Here is a 16,973-nt window from a genome sequence, read left to right as displayed (position 1 = left end):
ACCCAGTACACCCAGTACACAATAAAGAACAAAACCCTTTGACCAACTTGTATTTGTTTTTGTATGCTAGAAACATGAGCAACAGAGCCGTCAAATTGTATTTCAACATTTAGTAACCCAGTGATTGTTGTTATGTTCCAAAGTGGTGTTCTCCACACACGTAAGCTATGCATTTATAGCAATGAAGAATGACAGTCTATCAATATGAAAGCTGTTTCCATGGTGACAAACATCCACGTTGCAGTAGGTAAGATGCTGTGGCTTGGGAATATGAAGAATAAAACTGCCAAACTATATAGCGGTCGCGTGACTTTATATCACAGTATATGATGATTTTTCTTAAATGATGTTACTCTACATAGCAGGGATTCATATTGAGTACTTTGCCACCAAGATCTAAAATGGAGGAGACAAGGACAACAATGGTTCAAATTTTTGCATCCCTCGGCCAGAACATACAATTTTGTCTAAGTTTCCTTTTACCTGGTGAAAGTTCTGGGTCAAACATTAAAATCAAGGACCCTCTGCACTAATTCTCAACAGCAGAGAAACCTGGGATCCAATTAAAGTTTGTGCAGAAAATCCACATTCACATTGGGCAACTAATATTGGTCATAGAAGCCTGGTTTCCTCTAAATGGATGGATGGACAGATTGATAGATGGATAGATATGGAAAGGGCTTTTTACTGTGGCCTCAAATGACCTTCTCCATTGTGTTTAATGTTACATTCTGATTGCGGAAAGGCCATTATATCATTTCGGTAGAATTTCCAACTGTTCATCACCAAAGTTATGGCTGAAAAAATACCTGATCAAATCATTGAATGATTTTTTGTGACTAAAAATGCCAGGTTACTTAAAGTATGGCCGACAATAAAAAGGTATATATCTTCTCATTTATTTTGGTAAAGTTTGCAACATTCACTTCCGCTGTTTGTAGAAGCTGTGACATACCAAGTTTTCATGAGCTGCTATGATATTTTGACTATTTAACTATCTAGCGATTATGTTGAAAAAGATGCATGCATTATGTTACACAAAGGTAGTAATGGTAAAAGTAAGCCTTTAAAATATTAGTGGTTTTACATGAAAAAGGAAAGAGAGAAATCTCTACATACATAGAAAGGGGGGAATGAACATTACATTTGCATTTAAGACAATTACAAATTTATTACTGTGGTACTGTGCTTCAACTAAGACCACATCAACTTTAAACAGAGGATGGGTCTTTGCTTTGTAAACAAATAATAGATACACAATTAACCACAGAAACTTGATATCATCCCACAGCACTTAGTGATGCATCCCTTCATCCCACATCTAAAGTAATTCCAATTTATATTGCTGGCAGCTGCTGTTCCTCCTCTATTCAAGCAACAAGCTGGCAGTCGGCATCCATCAACTGAATTTACTGAAAAGCATTTTACCAGTTCATTCAGAAAATGCAGTTTTCATAAGGGCAATGACAGGATCTGCAGGAGCCCGCCCGCTCCACACAGCTCACGCGGCTCACGTGAAAGCCTCTGTAATGCTGGATTATTACCAGCACCATGTGTGTGGAAAGGTCAAATCCCTCACACTGATTTACACCTGCCTACCAGCTCCATGTCTCCTAGGAAACATTCAAAAGGCAATTCAGTAACTAAGATAAAAGCCTCAAGGAAATTAGTGCATATCAGTGCGTGTAGGTTTGCAATTAAGATATAAAATGACACAGATTAACATAAATTTAATTGCAAGCGAAATCCACAACCACACGTCCTTAAAAATGAGTGTAGTAAAACAAGATTAACACACACATGGTAGAATTTTAGAATAATTCTGAAATTTTTGGTCCTGAAGGATTGAGATGAGCAGACATTGATAACCTGTATCAAGGTTGAATGACAACAGCGTGCAGCTAGTACCACGGAAAGTTTGTTGTTCTACATGCATCTGTTCCGGATGTACTCCCTGTACATCAGGATGTCATCCTTGGAAAGTGACTGCACCAGACCTCTTCCAGCTTGAACATGGCTTTCAAAGATCTCCCTGGATTTCCTGTCCACTTTCGGCTCCTGAGTCTCATATATACTGTCGTTCAGGAAATATGATATATGGTTCCTGTAATAGATAAATAGAGATAAATAAATACATTACACCTTCTGTTTAGTTCAATGAGGTAGGCTTGTTCGGTCCCACGTTTCTGTAAACATTTCCTTGTTGGAGTGTAGTGCTCCTACCAGGGATCATGCTGGTGACAAGGAGCAGTGGCCGGGATTGGACTGGCATGGATCCTCAACCGCTCAGTAGGCGTGTCTTGGCAGAGCGTTTCGCTATCAAAATGAGCCGCTGACACACCCTCAAGGCAGATGAGCCAGATCATAGCAGTTCGTGAGTTTTGCAACAGCATTGTGAGTAATCCATACAAACTATTCCACAAGCATACGTGGAACAGGGGTCTTGGGTTTGTGTAACAAAAGTACTACTAGAAACATGGTCAACATGCGTTTAACTGAGTCGACGTAGCTTAGCAAAGGGATTAGTTAGGGGGTTTCAAATTGAAAGTATATGGAGGGCGTGTCAATGTAGATTCCTACAGCAGGGCCTTCCTTTTTAGTGAGAGCAGCACTTGGCAGACTATAGGCAAGTTGTGTTTATTTTTTCTGCCTTTTTGTATAAAATCCATCTGTATATTTACTCCTGTGTGGTGTACCATTTTTGATATAGCCATGTGGTTTCTACAGGATAAACGCCACACTTGGGATAACCTTTGTCAGAGGATACGCACATCCCTATTACAGTCACTAACTGTTGTTGGTGCTCAGTTAATGGTACATGAGCTGCTACATGAGAAGCAAGTAGTTTTTCGAGATTTACGATTATACTGTAAATACAGTATAATCGTAAATCTCAAAAAACTATTCACTTTTAAATCTTTTGTAGTCATTTTTGAATTACTTTAGTATAAATACATGTTAATTTGGATTCATATGTTGTTTTTTTTCTGACTATGTGAACGAAAAGACACACATTTGCCCGTTTTCCCATTGGAAATAGTGATATTTTGAAATATCACTGTCCTGGTCACAAAAGCAAAGTTTGTGGGGAATAATAGCCATTTTCTATACTTTTGAGGCATAAGCAATTAGGAAATAACACTTACTACCCAGGAACAAAAAATAAATAAAAATGTGTTACACTGTAATTAATAATAACAAGTTTAATCATAATTGAGAGGTTCTCAAGATATTTCTAAAAAGTGTGGTACCCACATATGGGCGCCTGTTGCCAGGAATTTTTATTTTAAATTATAGCTTAATTTGGAACTCTGAAAAGATCTATTTTAGTGAAGATGAGTTTGCTAGTACGCTGGCATCAGCATGATTCAGTGGGATACCATACAACACAGGCATGGTCCTGTTAGTGTCAGACCAGTGGAATCACAAAAGAGCAAGGCTTGATATGTTGTTACAAGCACTGCCCTCTTTTAACAAAATTAAAATAGTTAATACTATTGAATGCAATAATGTTAAATGACCAGATATAGCTTCACAATGATCAGATTCCAGTAAGTACAGACTCAAAATCCCACGTTCTTAACCTTTCTGAATCACGAAAGTGGTTTTATTATTGGATATTTAGAAATCTAATTACTCAAATTTTGTTTATTGGCTACTTCTTAAAAGTCATGAATACACACAGGTCTTAAAAGATACGTAGAGCAGCCCATGAGCTATGACAATTTATTTTCATTAACATACCAAACCCATTAAAGGCTATAAATATATTAAACATGACTAATTATTGACCTACTGTATTTACTCAATCAAGTTTTTTTTTTTTTGGTTCATCCTATGATGAAAGCAGTACATTAGGTCACACAGTTTTTCTTCAACTAGAATCCAGCTCTTGTATCTCACAGAATGATATATTCTGCAGCTTTGTATTACTTCCTAGGCTCTCGCTTTTTACATTTCAAAAACTGCAGGATATGTCAAGTTTGAGATCAGGATATGTCAAGTTTGAGATCAGGATATGTCAAGTTTGCGAGTCATTGTTTTCACCTAAGCAAATCTAAGGCTTAATTTATTATTACTTCTTTTTGCAAGATGCTTAAAATAGTCTCAGATGTTACTGCGTCCAATTCAATCGCAGCAGGAAAATGCCAAATTCATCTCCTAATGTTTGCACCTGGCTTTATCAAACATTGTGGGCCAATGCAGAGCTGCTAGAGTCTGGCTCTGCCAGACACCAACAGCTGTTCTAACCAGGGCTCCTCTTCAGAAACTGAGATAACAGCTCAGTGCTGTAGTACTGTAAATGAAAATCAGCGGGAGAAACAACACAGGAACTCAGAGTACATGTGAAGTGATGAAAAAGACCTGACATCTTTACTCTGATGTGTATTTGGTTGTCAAAATAAAAACACTGACCATAGTTAATATTTTACTGCAGTAATTTAAAGATTGCTGTGCTACAGCATTTGCTGGAAAGATATAATCATTACCCACAACAACACCACCACCCACAACAGGATTATCTGTTATATGGTTTCTTCGTAGAATGATGAACTCCACATAGAGTGAACTCCCAATCTCCACTTTGCTTGGGTCAGGAGACAAACAAATCTCTATCCCAGAGATCATTGCAATATAGTCGTTTTTGGTGCCAAAGTTGGTATCCTTCCCCTATAAAACCCCTTTCCAGATAAGCACTGTTGTCTAAATTTCAAAACATAAGACAGTAAAAAAAGGGGGAATGGAGGGTGGGTTACAGGTGTGTGGAGTTTTTCATCCTACGAAGAAACCGTTGGATCCCTCAAATAGAAATGTAACCATTACCTAAAAGATGTATTTACCATAAAGAACCTGATAACCTGAAAAATATATAAGATTTAAGGCAGGCAGTGTGGTCAAGTGGATAAAGTCCAGGGCTTATAACACTGTGTAACAAAAAAAAAAAAAAAAAAAAATGCAAAAAAAGCAAAGTTTGTGGGGAATAATAGCCATTTTCGATACTTTTGAGGCATAAGCAATTAGGAAATAACACTTACTACCCAGGAACAGAAATTGTGTTACATAGTGTAACCAGAAGGTCATCGGTTCAAACCTCTGCAACTGACTGACTCACTGTGTGACCCTGAGCAAGTCACTTAACCTCCTTGCTCCATCCTGCGAATGAGATGTTAAATCAATGTCCTACTGTAAGTGACTTTGCATATAATGCACAGTTCACAACCTACCTCTACAAAAGCGCTTTGTTATGGTGGTCCACTATGAAAGGTGCTATATAAAATTATTATATCAAAGCTAAATGTCGGAGCCTGCGATGCAGTCGTGCCTGCCCTCAAGGGCAGAACTGGACTACAGACACAGACATAGTCATCATTTTTCCTTCAAGACTACTGCAATCATGGATGCAGCGATCTTGAAAGCTAATAGTTACATTTCTATTTCAGGGAACCAGGGTTAAGTTAATAACCTAACATTCCCTTTCAAGTATGAGATGTAACCATTACCTAATGGGTAGAAATACCAAAGCTGAATGAAAGGCAATACTGCAGACCAAATGGAATGCCACAAGGCTAAGCAAGGTTACCTTGCGTGTTACCATGAGGAACCCTAGTACAAGTATCTAGGGCTAAAAAATTGGGGGAGAACTCACTTCTATGTTTATGTTGTCAGGATCGACCCTGAAGCCGCCCTTAACATTCTTGTTCCAAAGCCAGGGTTTTGTGCATCTAAGACAGTCGACAGAACTGCGTAAAAGTATAGGGAGTGGCCCACATCACTGCATTGCAAATGTCCCTGACAGATGCACCCCAAAACAAAACCAACAAAGTTGCCATGCCCCTGGTGCAATGGGCAGTGAGCTTTTCTGGAGGGGGTAAGTTTGCTCACTCATAAGCAGTCTTGACTTTGTCTGTAATGCCTCTGCTTAGACAGGACTTTACCATGGGAATTAGGCCTATAACATACACAAAATTGTTCAGACTGCCTCCAACTCTGTGTTCTGGCCACATAATATGCTAGTGCCCGCACAAAACAATACGTATGGAGCTGCTTCTCCCTATCAGACTGGAAAATAGGGGGATAGAAAGCCTCCAGTTCCACAGACTGGTTGATGTGGAATGCCAACATGGTTTTTGGCAAAAAAGCAGAATTAGTACGAAGTGTAACTTTTTTCCTGGCTTCCGCAGAAATGAAGCAGGCTTTCGTAATTGAAAATGCTTAAATCTCACCCCCCCCCAACTTGGAATGTCCAGTTATGCTTTTCTTCTCCTCACCACAGCGAGTCTCCACACAGCACAAATGTTCTGAGGGCATGTGAGCATGCTCCGATCTCACAAGCCTAAAGCCAAAATCGCTTTTACACCGAGCAATCCAGAGAGGAGCTGGGAGGGCTACCGATCCCAGAGAACAGCCCTGCCTCTTATCTACTCTGAATGTGCTTGGTATCTGGCTAGTAGGGTTCGTTGTTGCACGATGAGAAGCAATCCCAGCTGGTTTCCTATCACCCCCCCCCCCGGGAGCGTCAGAACCAATCGGATGCCCCCCCTCGGGGTCCTCAGCAAAGTTCTTTGCACAGCCTGGACGCAAACTGGTGCCGTCCAAGCTGTGTGACTCATCCTGCGCTCCCAGCAGCAACGCTTTAATTGGATAAGCCATGGAGGACCCTAAGAAAGTCGCTTTTTAAGGATAAGTATTTCAGCTCAGCTGAATGCAAGGGATCAAAAGTGGTCCTCATAAGTGCTTCAAGCACCACGTTATCCTTTCCTTCATAGATGGGCGAAGCCACTGAGCTCCTCCTTTAAAAATTGCCCCTCCAGGAAATGAACTCCTGGGGAGACAATCAATTTTGCACCTGACCAGGAGTTCACTTTAAGTGGAGTTCAGAGGAGGTAAGAAATCAATGATCCAAAATTTTTCTGTGACGCAGCATAACAAAGAACATATCAAATTAAACTATTAACATGCAGAAATGTAAGAAAACTTGCCAAAAATACTTGTCACGGATAGGCTTGGTGGTGATATCAGACAAGGAAGGATAAACACACAGTACTATGGGGTATGAAGCATTGTTGTGCTGATTTAATAATAAATAAACAGTTTGTACAACCAAAACAAAACATTTTTGAAAAGCAAAATCAGGCACATTCTGCACCTGAAGTAATTTGGCAAGGAAGGTAATTACTCCTTCACTGCCGATCTAAAACACCTTTGCACACCAAATATACATTTTAAACACTAACACCCACACGCCCTGTTTACCAATACATACATTTAAATCATAAACAACAACAGACAATACAAAATACACACAAGGGTGGGGTGTACCCCGTCACAATTTCATAACTGGCCAGATTGCATAAAAACTCTCGTGAAATATGACATTTGAAATGTTGAATGAACAAAAAGTAATACAGACAGAAATTCTCAAAAATGTTAATTGATCAAATATGACAGGGAATGTATTATGCATATACACACACCATAAATTTAGTCTATCGGCATTTGGTTTCTATAACCCCTTTCATGACTACCATATTACAGTATATACATATCATAGGAGGTAATGGTCACTGTATATTTCACCAGAAATTATGAAGTAATTCTCTCAAATGGTGTCTAATTCAAAGTGTTGAAGTTGCAGCTGTGCCACAGGATGCTTAATAACAGCAACAGAAACAACAAAGTACAGCTAGATGAGGATTCTTAAGTTCAGCAATGACTATTTTAAAATATATATATAAAAAAAAAATTGGTGTGAAGAATTTGATAGTAAAACCTGTGCAATAAAGAGATATATGAACAAAAAACTATTAGTTTAATGGAAAAAAAATTCTAAAGTTAAATTAAAAATCCAACCAGCAAATAAAATAATAAGATGGATTCCATTATGGGGGCTATAAAACAGATTGTTGTGAACAAATAAAGGAGTAGTTCTTGTTAAGGAAGCCAGGCACTGCTGCCATAGTGCCTGTGCTTGTGAGCTACTCTCCTATACAAGACAACCAAACACATGCCCAACTAAAGAAGCCAGTTACCTCATTGACTCAATTTACTAAGTACGCAGTTAACGTTAAGTAGTTGTCTATTTATCACTTGACAAAATCTGGGTCTGGCTAATGTTTTGAGAACCAATGATCCCTAACAAAAACATAAAGCAACTGTTGCAGGCCAGTACCCATATCACTTTCATTAACCCTGCAAAAAGAAGTGTGGTTAAAATGATGTCAGGGTTCAAACAAAAGTACTGAAACACTTAACTCAGGTCAGAGAATTGTAAGAATTGGAAACAGTTTGGAAGCCAATGCCAGAAACCTGTTTTCCTGGTAATTTGAAGAAGACAATAAACAGAGGACCACACTGCAGTCACATTCTGTGTACATGCAAGCAGACGGAATACAACTTTTTGTATTGCATTGTCATGCATTATATAGCAGACGAAAAGAAACAGTGTGCTTACTGTAATTGTTACCTGTCCTCAATTACAATAATGGTGATTTTTTGCAACTATTTTTTGCAATCATTTTTTGTAGTTTTTGAGAGATATCTGAAAGAAAGTATGTCTTTGAATGTAAAACTATACCTATTTTGCTATGTAGAAAACAACATGCAATAAACAAAACATTACAGTTACATTATTCTGAGTTCTTCAGACATGGTAGTTGTATACCAATACGAAACTAGAATTAACGTTACGCACAACAAATCAGTCACATTAGGGTGGTAAGGGGAAGAAACTGTGACCTTTGAAAATTTGTTAAGACTGCAAGTTTAATTGTAGCTGTGACAGAACTCCATTTGTAAAATGCAAACAGAAAAAGGAACACTTACTCAGTATGGTTCAAGGCAAACACTGTCAGCCAGTGTAGGAGAATGACTGAATTTGCTTAGACTCTAAAAAGGTCTCCACACACCGGATAACTTTCACACCAGTGGCGACAGGTGTGCACGAGATGTGACCGGCGACTCTCCTCTGATTGTATCATCAGCTGGGAAAAACCACACGTATGATAGTCTTGTCATACAGCTAATAAAAATGTGGTACACATAATAGCATTTCAGAATATTTATTTCAGTAAAGAGAAACTAATCACACACCAGCTATATCCAGTTCCATGGAAATGGACTACCAGATGTTCTCCCTCATTGCCATGTTTTATAATTTGTGTTCTTTATTGTACAGTTGCAGGTATTTTGAGAGTGCAAGAATTCTCTCTTTTTTTTCGCCATTGTTTAATGAAAGTTCACAAGGGAAGCTGTTCCTCACTGCTTCAGTGTAGCCTGTCGCATTGAATGTCGTGGTGTGCTGTGTCGTATGACACATTTGCTTGTCGCATCATGTCCGGTGTGTAGAGGCCTTAAATGTCACAGCATTTTATGGGTTGGAATAATGAAAATACAGAAATCAGGGTTAGAAACTAACAATATTGTGGTACTAGTCCAAAGGACTAGTACGTTTTGAAACTTGTTAGTCCTAAACTTACCAGTCCTTATGTGAAGTGCCCAAGTTGCAATCAACAACAACAGTTGGGGCACCTAAAAATAGGTTCAGATTTTATATTCCTAAAAAATATATATAAATATATATATATTTTTAAAACAAAGGCACTTTAGTAAACGCGCCTATAGATAGATCGATCAATCACCTGTTTGCACCTGGTTACTGAGCGACTACTGTACTGTGTGCTGAGAAACTGACACCAGACGGGATGACAGAGGAAAAAAAAAAAAAGTCACCTTGCTGACCGTAAAGCTCCGCCTGAAATTGTCACCAACACAAACAGAACGTTTATTTTACTGTTCATTACATGTGCTGCTATTTACACAAATGCTGGCTGGTTTGTGGAGTTGGGGGTTACAGCCTGTGAGTGATTAAATAACAGTGAATTACCACCTACAATAAATCTACTCATACACACGCAGTCTTCACTAAAGTCCCAATTTAAAGACAGTACGTATCACTCTAGCCCTCAGGATAAAACTGCTAGGTAGATGGCTACATTAATTATTTATTTTTTAATTAGCAGTGGGGAAAAAACCTCTTCAGCAAGTAGAATCTGCCAGAACTGACGGATGCTGAATCTACTAGGTTTGATACTAACACGAGCATAACAAATACAAAAGAAAAACAAAGGAAACGCAGATCTTTTCAAGAAAGCCGGGATACTTTGTATACATGGATTTGAATATGTGAAGGATCGCCTTCCGGTTTGTCAGAGCTGCCAGTGAATTCTACTTTTTTTTTTAATTTAGTCGTTGCCAATTATTTTTAATTTTCTCCCAATTTGAAATGGCCAATTATTATTTAGGCTCAGCTCACCGCTACCACCCCTGCGCTGACTCGGGAGCGGCGAAGAAGAACACACGCTGTCCTCCAAAACGTGTGCCGTCAGCCGACCGCTTCTTTACACATTGCGGATTCACCACGCAGCCATCCAGGAGCTACAGCATGGGAGTACAGCGCAGCTCCCAGGTAGCTAACAGGCAAGCCCGCAGGTGCCTGACCAGACTACAGGGGTCGCTGGTGCGCGGTGAGCCCAGGACACCCTGGCCGACCTCATTTTTTATTTAATTGTATCATTTTTTATATCCTTTTGCATTGCACTGTGAACATCTAAATTTTATTATTGTCTTATGTTTACCTAAGTTGTATTGTACCAGCAATATCAGTGCAAAACAAAGCAGCAAATGTCAGTAGTAGATGACAGAAAAAGGTTATTCTAACACCACCATTCATGTTCACATATTACACTTTATTATGGCTACAAGTTCAAAACTCTTTTGTAACCTGATGTCACACTGCACCGTCACTTTGCCATTATCACAGGATACTCTCCTCATGTGACTGGACAAGCAATATGACATAAATATTCCATATTTTCAAGCAACTTTGCAGAACACAGCACCATGTTTGTTACATGTTGCATCAAACTGTACTACCAAGATCCCTCAGAAGATTCCAATTTACAAGTTGGATTTTTTGGTTGTGTCTGTTTATTCCAGAAGACATCGACATGGAAAAAAAAGTTTTATAAGGACAGCTGCAGTTTTTCAGTGTGTACAATAGCTATGCCACCGTCAAATTTGGTACCTGTGTACTTTAATAACCGGAATACTATTTAAATGATTTCGACAGAATCGTATTTGTAACAGTCTGTTTTCTATCTGTGCTCCTGCCAACAGATTTTAGGTCCATCACTAATAAGAAGCAATGGACCTAACAAGCCTAACCTAGTATCGTGAAGGCTCTTTTGTGTGTCCTTGTCACGAGGCTGGCTGAGTGGTGACGTCAGACCCGGAAGAACAACACACAGGGCAGAGACGTAGAGTTTGGTGAAGCTGAGCGCTTGCTTGCGCTCAGCATTTAATAAATGAACAAACAGAAAATAAAGATGCTGAACAAAACAGATCATGGTACTTGAGGCAAAATAAACAGACAAACAAAACAAACAGACACTAACAAACAGGGCAGGAACACTAAACAAACAAGTACAGTGCTGGTCCTGCAGCACGACGTAGCAATTGCTTACTTTATCTCTCCGTCTCTCCCCCGTTCTTTCGACCCTGAACACACCACCCTGAGTGAGTGAAAACAGGCTGCTTTTATGCAGCTGTACCGAGACTCGATTGCTAATCTATCATTCAGTTGAAGTCTCGGTACAACTGCACGTGAATTAACGAAGTGCAATTTCCCGTGCCCACATATTATTACATTTTACCTGCACGTGAAGTGCTGTGCAATCCTTGTGCCTAAATACAAATATACATTTTAAACACTTGTGCTCGTAACCCATATTATATCCTGTGTACCAATGACTATACACTAACATTAACACACTACATACAACATAAAACACAAATATATAGCACAGGGGCGGGCACTTTGCCACACTCGTACAAAACATTTGTTAAACTGTTGGACAGAGCATCATACTTTCACTATCTGATTACTCTGAATTGCCACCAAAAGGTTTGTTTGATTTGCTGAGGCAATTAAACTTTTTTTTTTAATGTCTGTTTACATAAACATTGGCAAGGCTTAGTAAGCACAACTGTGCAATTTAACCAGACCCTTTCCTGATTGTGATGGCCCAGGGAAAACACCTATAAGTAAAAACTATAGAAAACTAATTTTAATATAAATGTTCCTGGTAAACAAGTTATATTAGGTATACAGTAGTAAAAATAGCAATAACAAAAGTATTAAAGACTTCTAATTAGACACACTAGTCAATAAAAAGCAGGGATCTGGTTTGTGTCTGTGCTCTTCAATTATATACTATCAACATTACAGAAAGGCTTGAGCTACTGTGCTGTTCAGTGGTATTTTTGTGAGCCCTAACTATATTCATATCAATTATTTTACTTGTTTGACTTCCATATAGTTTCTGGAAAGCAAAATTCTTAATGGCAGTGCTAACCTATAGTACATGACAACAAAAAGTAGAAAACACTGGACCTGATGAAGTTAACAATACACACTATAACTAGAGGATCCCCAGAGCACTTCTTCACTGTCAAAAAATCTAATGTGGGGCAAAATAGCTGCTTGGGCCCAGTGTTTCTCATTTTTACATTTGGAACTGACTCAACTTGGCCCTTTTATAGATATCACCAGTGATCAATTGCTGTTTAATATTTTGTACAGATATTACATTAAGTTTTTTATTTTTTTTTAACTCATACTGGTCAAATTCACATGATAGGGCAAATATTAACACATATGGGAGTGGTAACTGTTAGTATGTATCAATAGCAAATATTAATTTATATACAATGAAGCCCATATAAAAATTCATTTGCATGTTATTATATGGACCTACATCTATTATTGTAGTAAAAGTATCACGTTGCCCTAAAACAAATCACACTGTGTCTATTGTGCAGTGTCCCCCAGCTTCTTATATTAATGAGAAAACTTCAGCATCATGAACTGTATATGTTAAGCAACACAGTCTTTAGCAGGGGAGCTGGTTTATGTCTACCTGCAGTAGGTATCAAAGAGGTTATGTATAAGTTCTACAGAGTTCAAACAAACTCCATTCCAAAGTTAATAGCATACTGTGTACACAATCATCGGGAAAATGATATTCCTGTCTACTCCCCCCCCCCCACAGAGAGTTTGGTTCTTTAAACAGAGTACCAGCAAAGTAGGTCAGACACTTCTATTCCCTCTTAACCAGTATTTTGTTGCAAGATTTGATGCAGTGCATAACTGGTCATAGTGACCGACATCTGTCATGCATTATTTATATCCTTGAAGGGAGTTTTGAATTCAAGCCTCAAACTTAGACTTGAAACACAGCACACCAGCATAGACACAGCATATGAAATGCCATTTAAAAAATACGCTACTTCATCTTTACTTCCCTTCAGTGGGTTTCTGACCCTTAGTCATCCGAAGAAATCCTGTGTCAAACTGTACGCACACAAACAAGGTTTATATACTAGTATTTGTGGGTACTCGTTTGTTTTTGGACGGATAAAGAATCACATGAATTTGGTGTGGTCACTGCTGGTAAAAGATCTCGTGATTTGTTCTCACTGAAAGGAAACCACTAATCCAGTTAGGGGTAAAAAGTGTATTATCCCCAACCACATAGTACCTTCAGACTCTAGTCTCAAACAAGCTCTAGGGAATGTGTGTGTGTGTGGTCACATAACATTTCCCACAGGACACCTTTTCTGAATGTTTTTTTTTATTTTATATTTCCATTCTGTCTCACTTTACAACAAATAAACATTTGTCAAAGCTTTAGATTGGGATTAAAAAAAACAAAAAAAAACACATGAGGTTAAGCTTTCTGAATATGACCCTGGTGAGCTGCCATTAAGAAGAGTCAGTTGCTGCTAAATTAGATCACAATGAGACTGGCTGGTCGCAGTTCAAGCATCAACATAGGTTTGAGGACTGAAGAAAATACCACTATACTGGCTTCCTTATGTAGTCTTTTTGATTTCTACTGCTACAGAAGTAAAAAAATAAATAAACAGTACATAAAGTTGACACTTTTTTTTTTTTTCTATTTTTTATTTCGGGAATAAACAAAACAACATTTAACTTTAACTGCTATTTGGCATACTTTGTTTTGTAGTTAATTCACTGGGGTGTGTGTGTGTGTGTGTGTGTGTGTGTGTGTGTGTGTGTGTATATATATATGGATTATATATAGTATTATATATAATAATATATATATTATATATATCTATATATATATTAGTTCACGAATTTATATTAGTGCTTAATTTTTATATCAAGTGCTTAATTTTTGATGGCCATTAGTTGATTAAAAGTTGGTAGACTGATCTTTGCACATTTTTAATAAGGGTAACAATACTATAGTGACTGGCCTGCACAGTAATACTAAAAAAAATCAATAGAAAAAGTAAAAATAAAGCCCAGTGGGAATTTGGTCTTTTTAAAGCATTTTTATTATTATTTTTATTTTAGTAAATCTAAGACATTTTCACAGAACTACTGTTCTTTCTGGCCACTGTCAGTCACATACTGGTACCTGAAAACACAAGACAGCTGAGCTGCATTTCCATAGTCGGTTGTTTAATCTACCAGTACAGAGATGTACTTGGCTTCCTGTACTTGTGCTTTTTATTCGTTCTGAATCTTGTTAGAGGTACCATGAGAATATTGTGGCAATTGAAAAGTGATTGCTAAACATGCTGTCGTAGTCAGAAATCAGAGAAAGTAATTCCACATAATTCTATTTGAGGAATTGGTGCCTTCAACGAGTTGAATACCAGTCCGGGTTTGTCTCCAGCCGGAGAACCGGTTACCCCTGGTTGGCGGTGGTCCCTTGCCTCCGCCTTTTCCTCTGTCTGTTTGCTTGGCCTGAGGTGGACGGCGGCATTCAGGTCTAGCTGCCCCAGCAGACTGGGAAGGCCACCTAGGGCGCTGGCGATAGGCTGGAAGGCGCGAGAACTTTGAAGCGACCTCTGTGGCCTTGTGGGAACACTCAAGGCTCACATACACAGTCGCTCTGAATGTCTGCCCCGGTGTTATTGAGGCATCCAGTAACACAGCCTTCTCTGTGTCCACCACTTTGGCCTGGGTCAACCAAAGATGGTTGGCAGACGGCCACCAGCGCCCCGAGAGACCTCTCTGACCTTGACCTAGCTCCCCCATCGGGTCAGTCATCACTCCCGTCACCGCCTGAAGCTCCCCCACATCTGTCTCCGTTCCCTGCTCCTGCAGTCTTGCCGCTAACTGTGTAACTGTGACTGATAGAGCACCAAGATGGGCAAGACAGACAACGCTGCTGAAGTATATCATTTCTTCAGCATTGCATCAGTTGTCCTCCATGGCTTGGAAGGGCAGGTAGGGTCTTTATCCTCCCTGGTGAAGGTGGACCCTTGTACCAACACAGTGACCGTGTCCCCGATGGGAGGGAACATGCTCAGACAAGCTTCTTGGGCTCTGGCGGTGTGCAGCAGGGACTCCGCTGTTCTGGAGCCAGATGGAGCAGACGCCGGGTGACTCCAGGAAGTGCAAACCAGCTCCAAAAATTCCTCACAGAGAGGTAGGGCATGTTGTGTCGGGTGCCCTCTTTGCTTAAGGAAGCGATTCCCCTTTCCCTCCTGCTCAACAGGCCAGGTAACATCCCTCTGAGAGGTATACAGGAGGATTGGTGTGGAGTCCCCGGCTGTGGCCTGCCCGACCGAAGTGGCGAGGTCAGAGATGTCCAACCTTGAGGCAGTAAAGGACAGCTCACCGGGGCTTGGGGGTCTAGGTGGGGCCAGAAATGGAGAGCGGGAGTGGGGGAGCTTTCTGTGCCTGGTTCTATTAGTGAACCGTCAACAAGTAGAGCAGCCCGACTCTCCTGTCAGCGCCTTGGCTGCACGAGCCAGTCCCAAACACCGGACACAGCGAGTGTGCCCAACCTCCTTTGGGAGCTTCGCTGCACACTGGTTGCACTGGTGAAACCCAGCGGAGGACCCTGCAGAGTGCAATGACATGGCAGCGTGGGCGTCGGCGCCGAGTCAATCGGCGCGGAGAAGGAGTGTGGTAAGCGCTGAGAGAGTCAATCGCCGTCGAGGCTGAGAAGGGCACAGTATGCCCAAGCTGGACGGTAGCTGGAGCCGAGCCAAACGGCATCGGGACGGAGCCGCGTGACAGTCGGGTCACCCAACAGCAGCTGCCACAACAGCTCACGAGATCAAGCACAGTAAGAACTACAAGATTAAGAAAGAGAAAAAAAAGCTTAGCGCCAATCTCTACAAAGGGGTCGAAACCAGCTCTATTCAGCAAAATCTACCTGAGTGAGACTAAGGCGTCTAGCAATCTCAATATACTCATAAAATGTAGCAGCTTACCATACCAAATCCTTTTGGCAGGCTAGAGACTCAATTCTGAGCGTTTTCACCGTGCCAAGGCGCCAATTTCCAGCACAAGGAGAGCGCAAAGCGATCCGAGTGTTGTCTCAGTGATGTGAGAGAAAATGGTGATATGCTAGTGTGAGGACATCCCTCTTCAGCAGGAGGTGGGAGGGACTTCCCTGTCACAGCAGGTCCCTGATAGGGCAGCTTTTTTATATGTGCTCAGTGACTGAATGGTCAGAGGCTCTTCCCATTCGGTAATGGTTGTCATTTCACTTGAAAGGGAACAAGATTCTATCCTCAAAATGGGAACTTTGGAACCTCTAGGAATGAACATTCTATTCTAATAATCATGATACAATCCACAGAATTTCTGTATAATTACAAATCATAATAACAAGTTTACTGCACTGTTTTCTTTTTAAACAGCTGAAGGGCTTTTGCCCTTGTGTACATTTTTTAAAAAACATATATATAACATATATATATATAAGGGTGAAGGCTATATTTGCATCCTGAGCCATTTGAAGAAAAAGGCATAATACCGCAATAATGATATCAAAAACTGATAATTCCTCTAGAGGAAAATATACTTGAACTTTGACCCACTCGACTCGAGACCATCACTTTCAATTCAAACACAAAAATGT

General features: G+C 40.0%; 1 protein-coding gene across 2 annotated transcripts in view; it reads right to left on the bottom strand.

The window, feature by feature from the left end:
- Positions 1–883: 883 nt before the first annotated feature.
- Positions 884–16,973, bottom strand: part of fig4a (FIG4 phosphoinositide 5-phosphatase a) — an 81,556-nt gene continuing 65,466 nt past the window's right edge. For both annotated transcript variants that reach the window (XM_041249908.1, XM_041249907.1), the window contains exon 24: positions 884–2,104. In XM_041249908.1, coding sequence (XP_041105842.1) covers positions 1,927–2,104 — 178 coding nt within the window. In that variant the 3' untranslated portion in view covers positions 884–1,926. The remainder of the gene's footprint in view (positions 2,105–16,973) is intronic.

This window comes from Polyodon spathula, chromosome 5, assembly GCF_017654505.1.
Source record: "Polyodon spathula isolate WHYD16114869_AA chromosome 5, ASM1765450v1, whole genome shotgun sequence".
NCBI classification, from domain to species: Eukaryota; Metazoa; Chordata; class Actinopteri; order Acipenseriformes; family Polyodontidae; genus Polyodon; species Polyodon spathula.
Note: the sequence above shows the minus strand (reverse complement) of the source record. Positions and strands in the feature narration are given on the sequence as shown.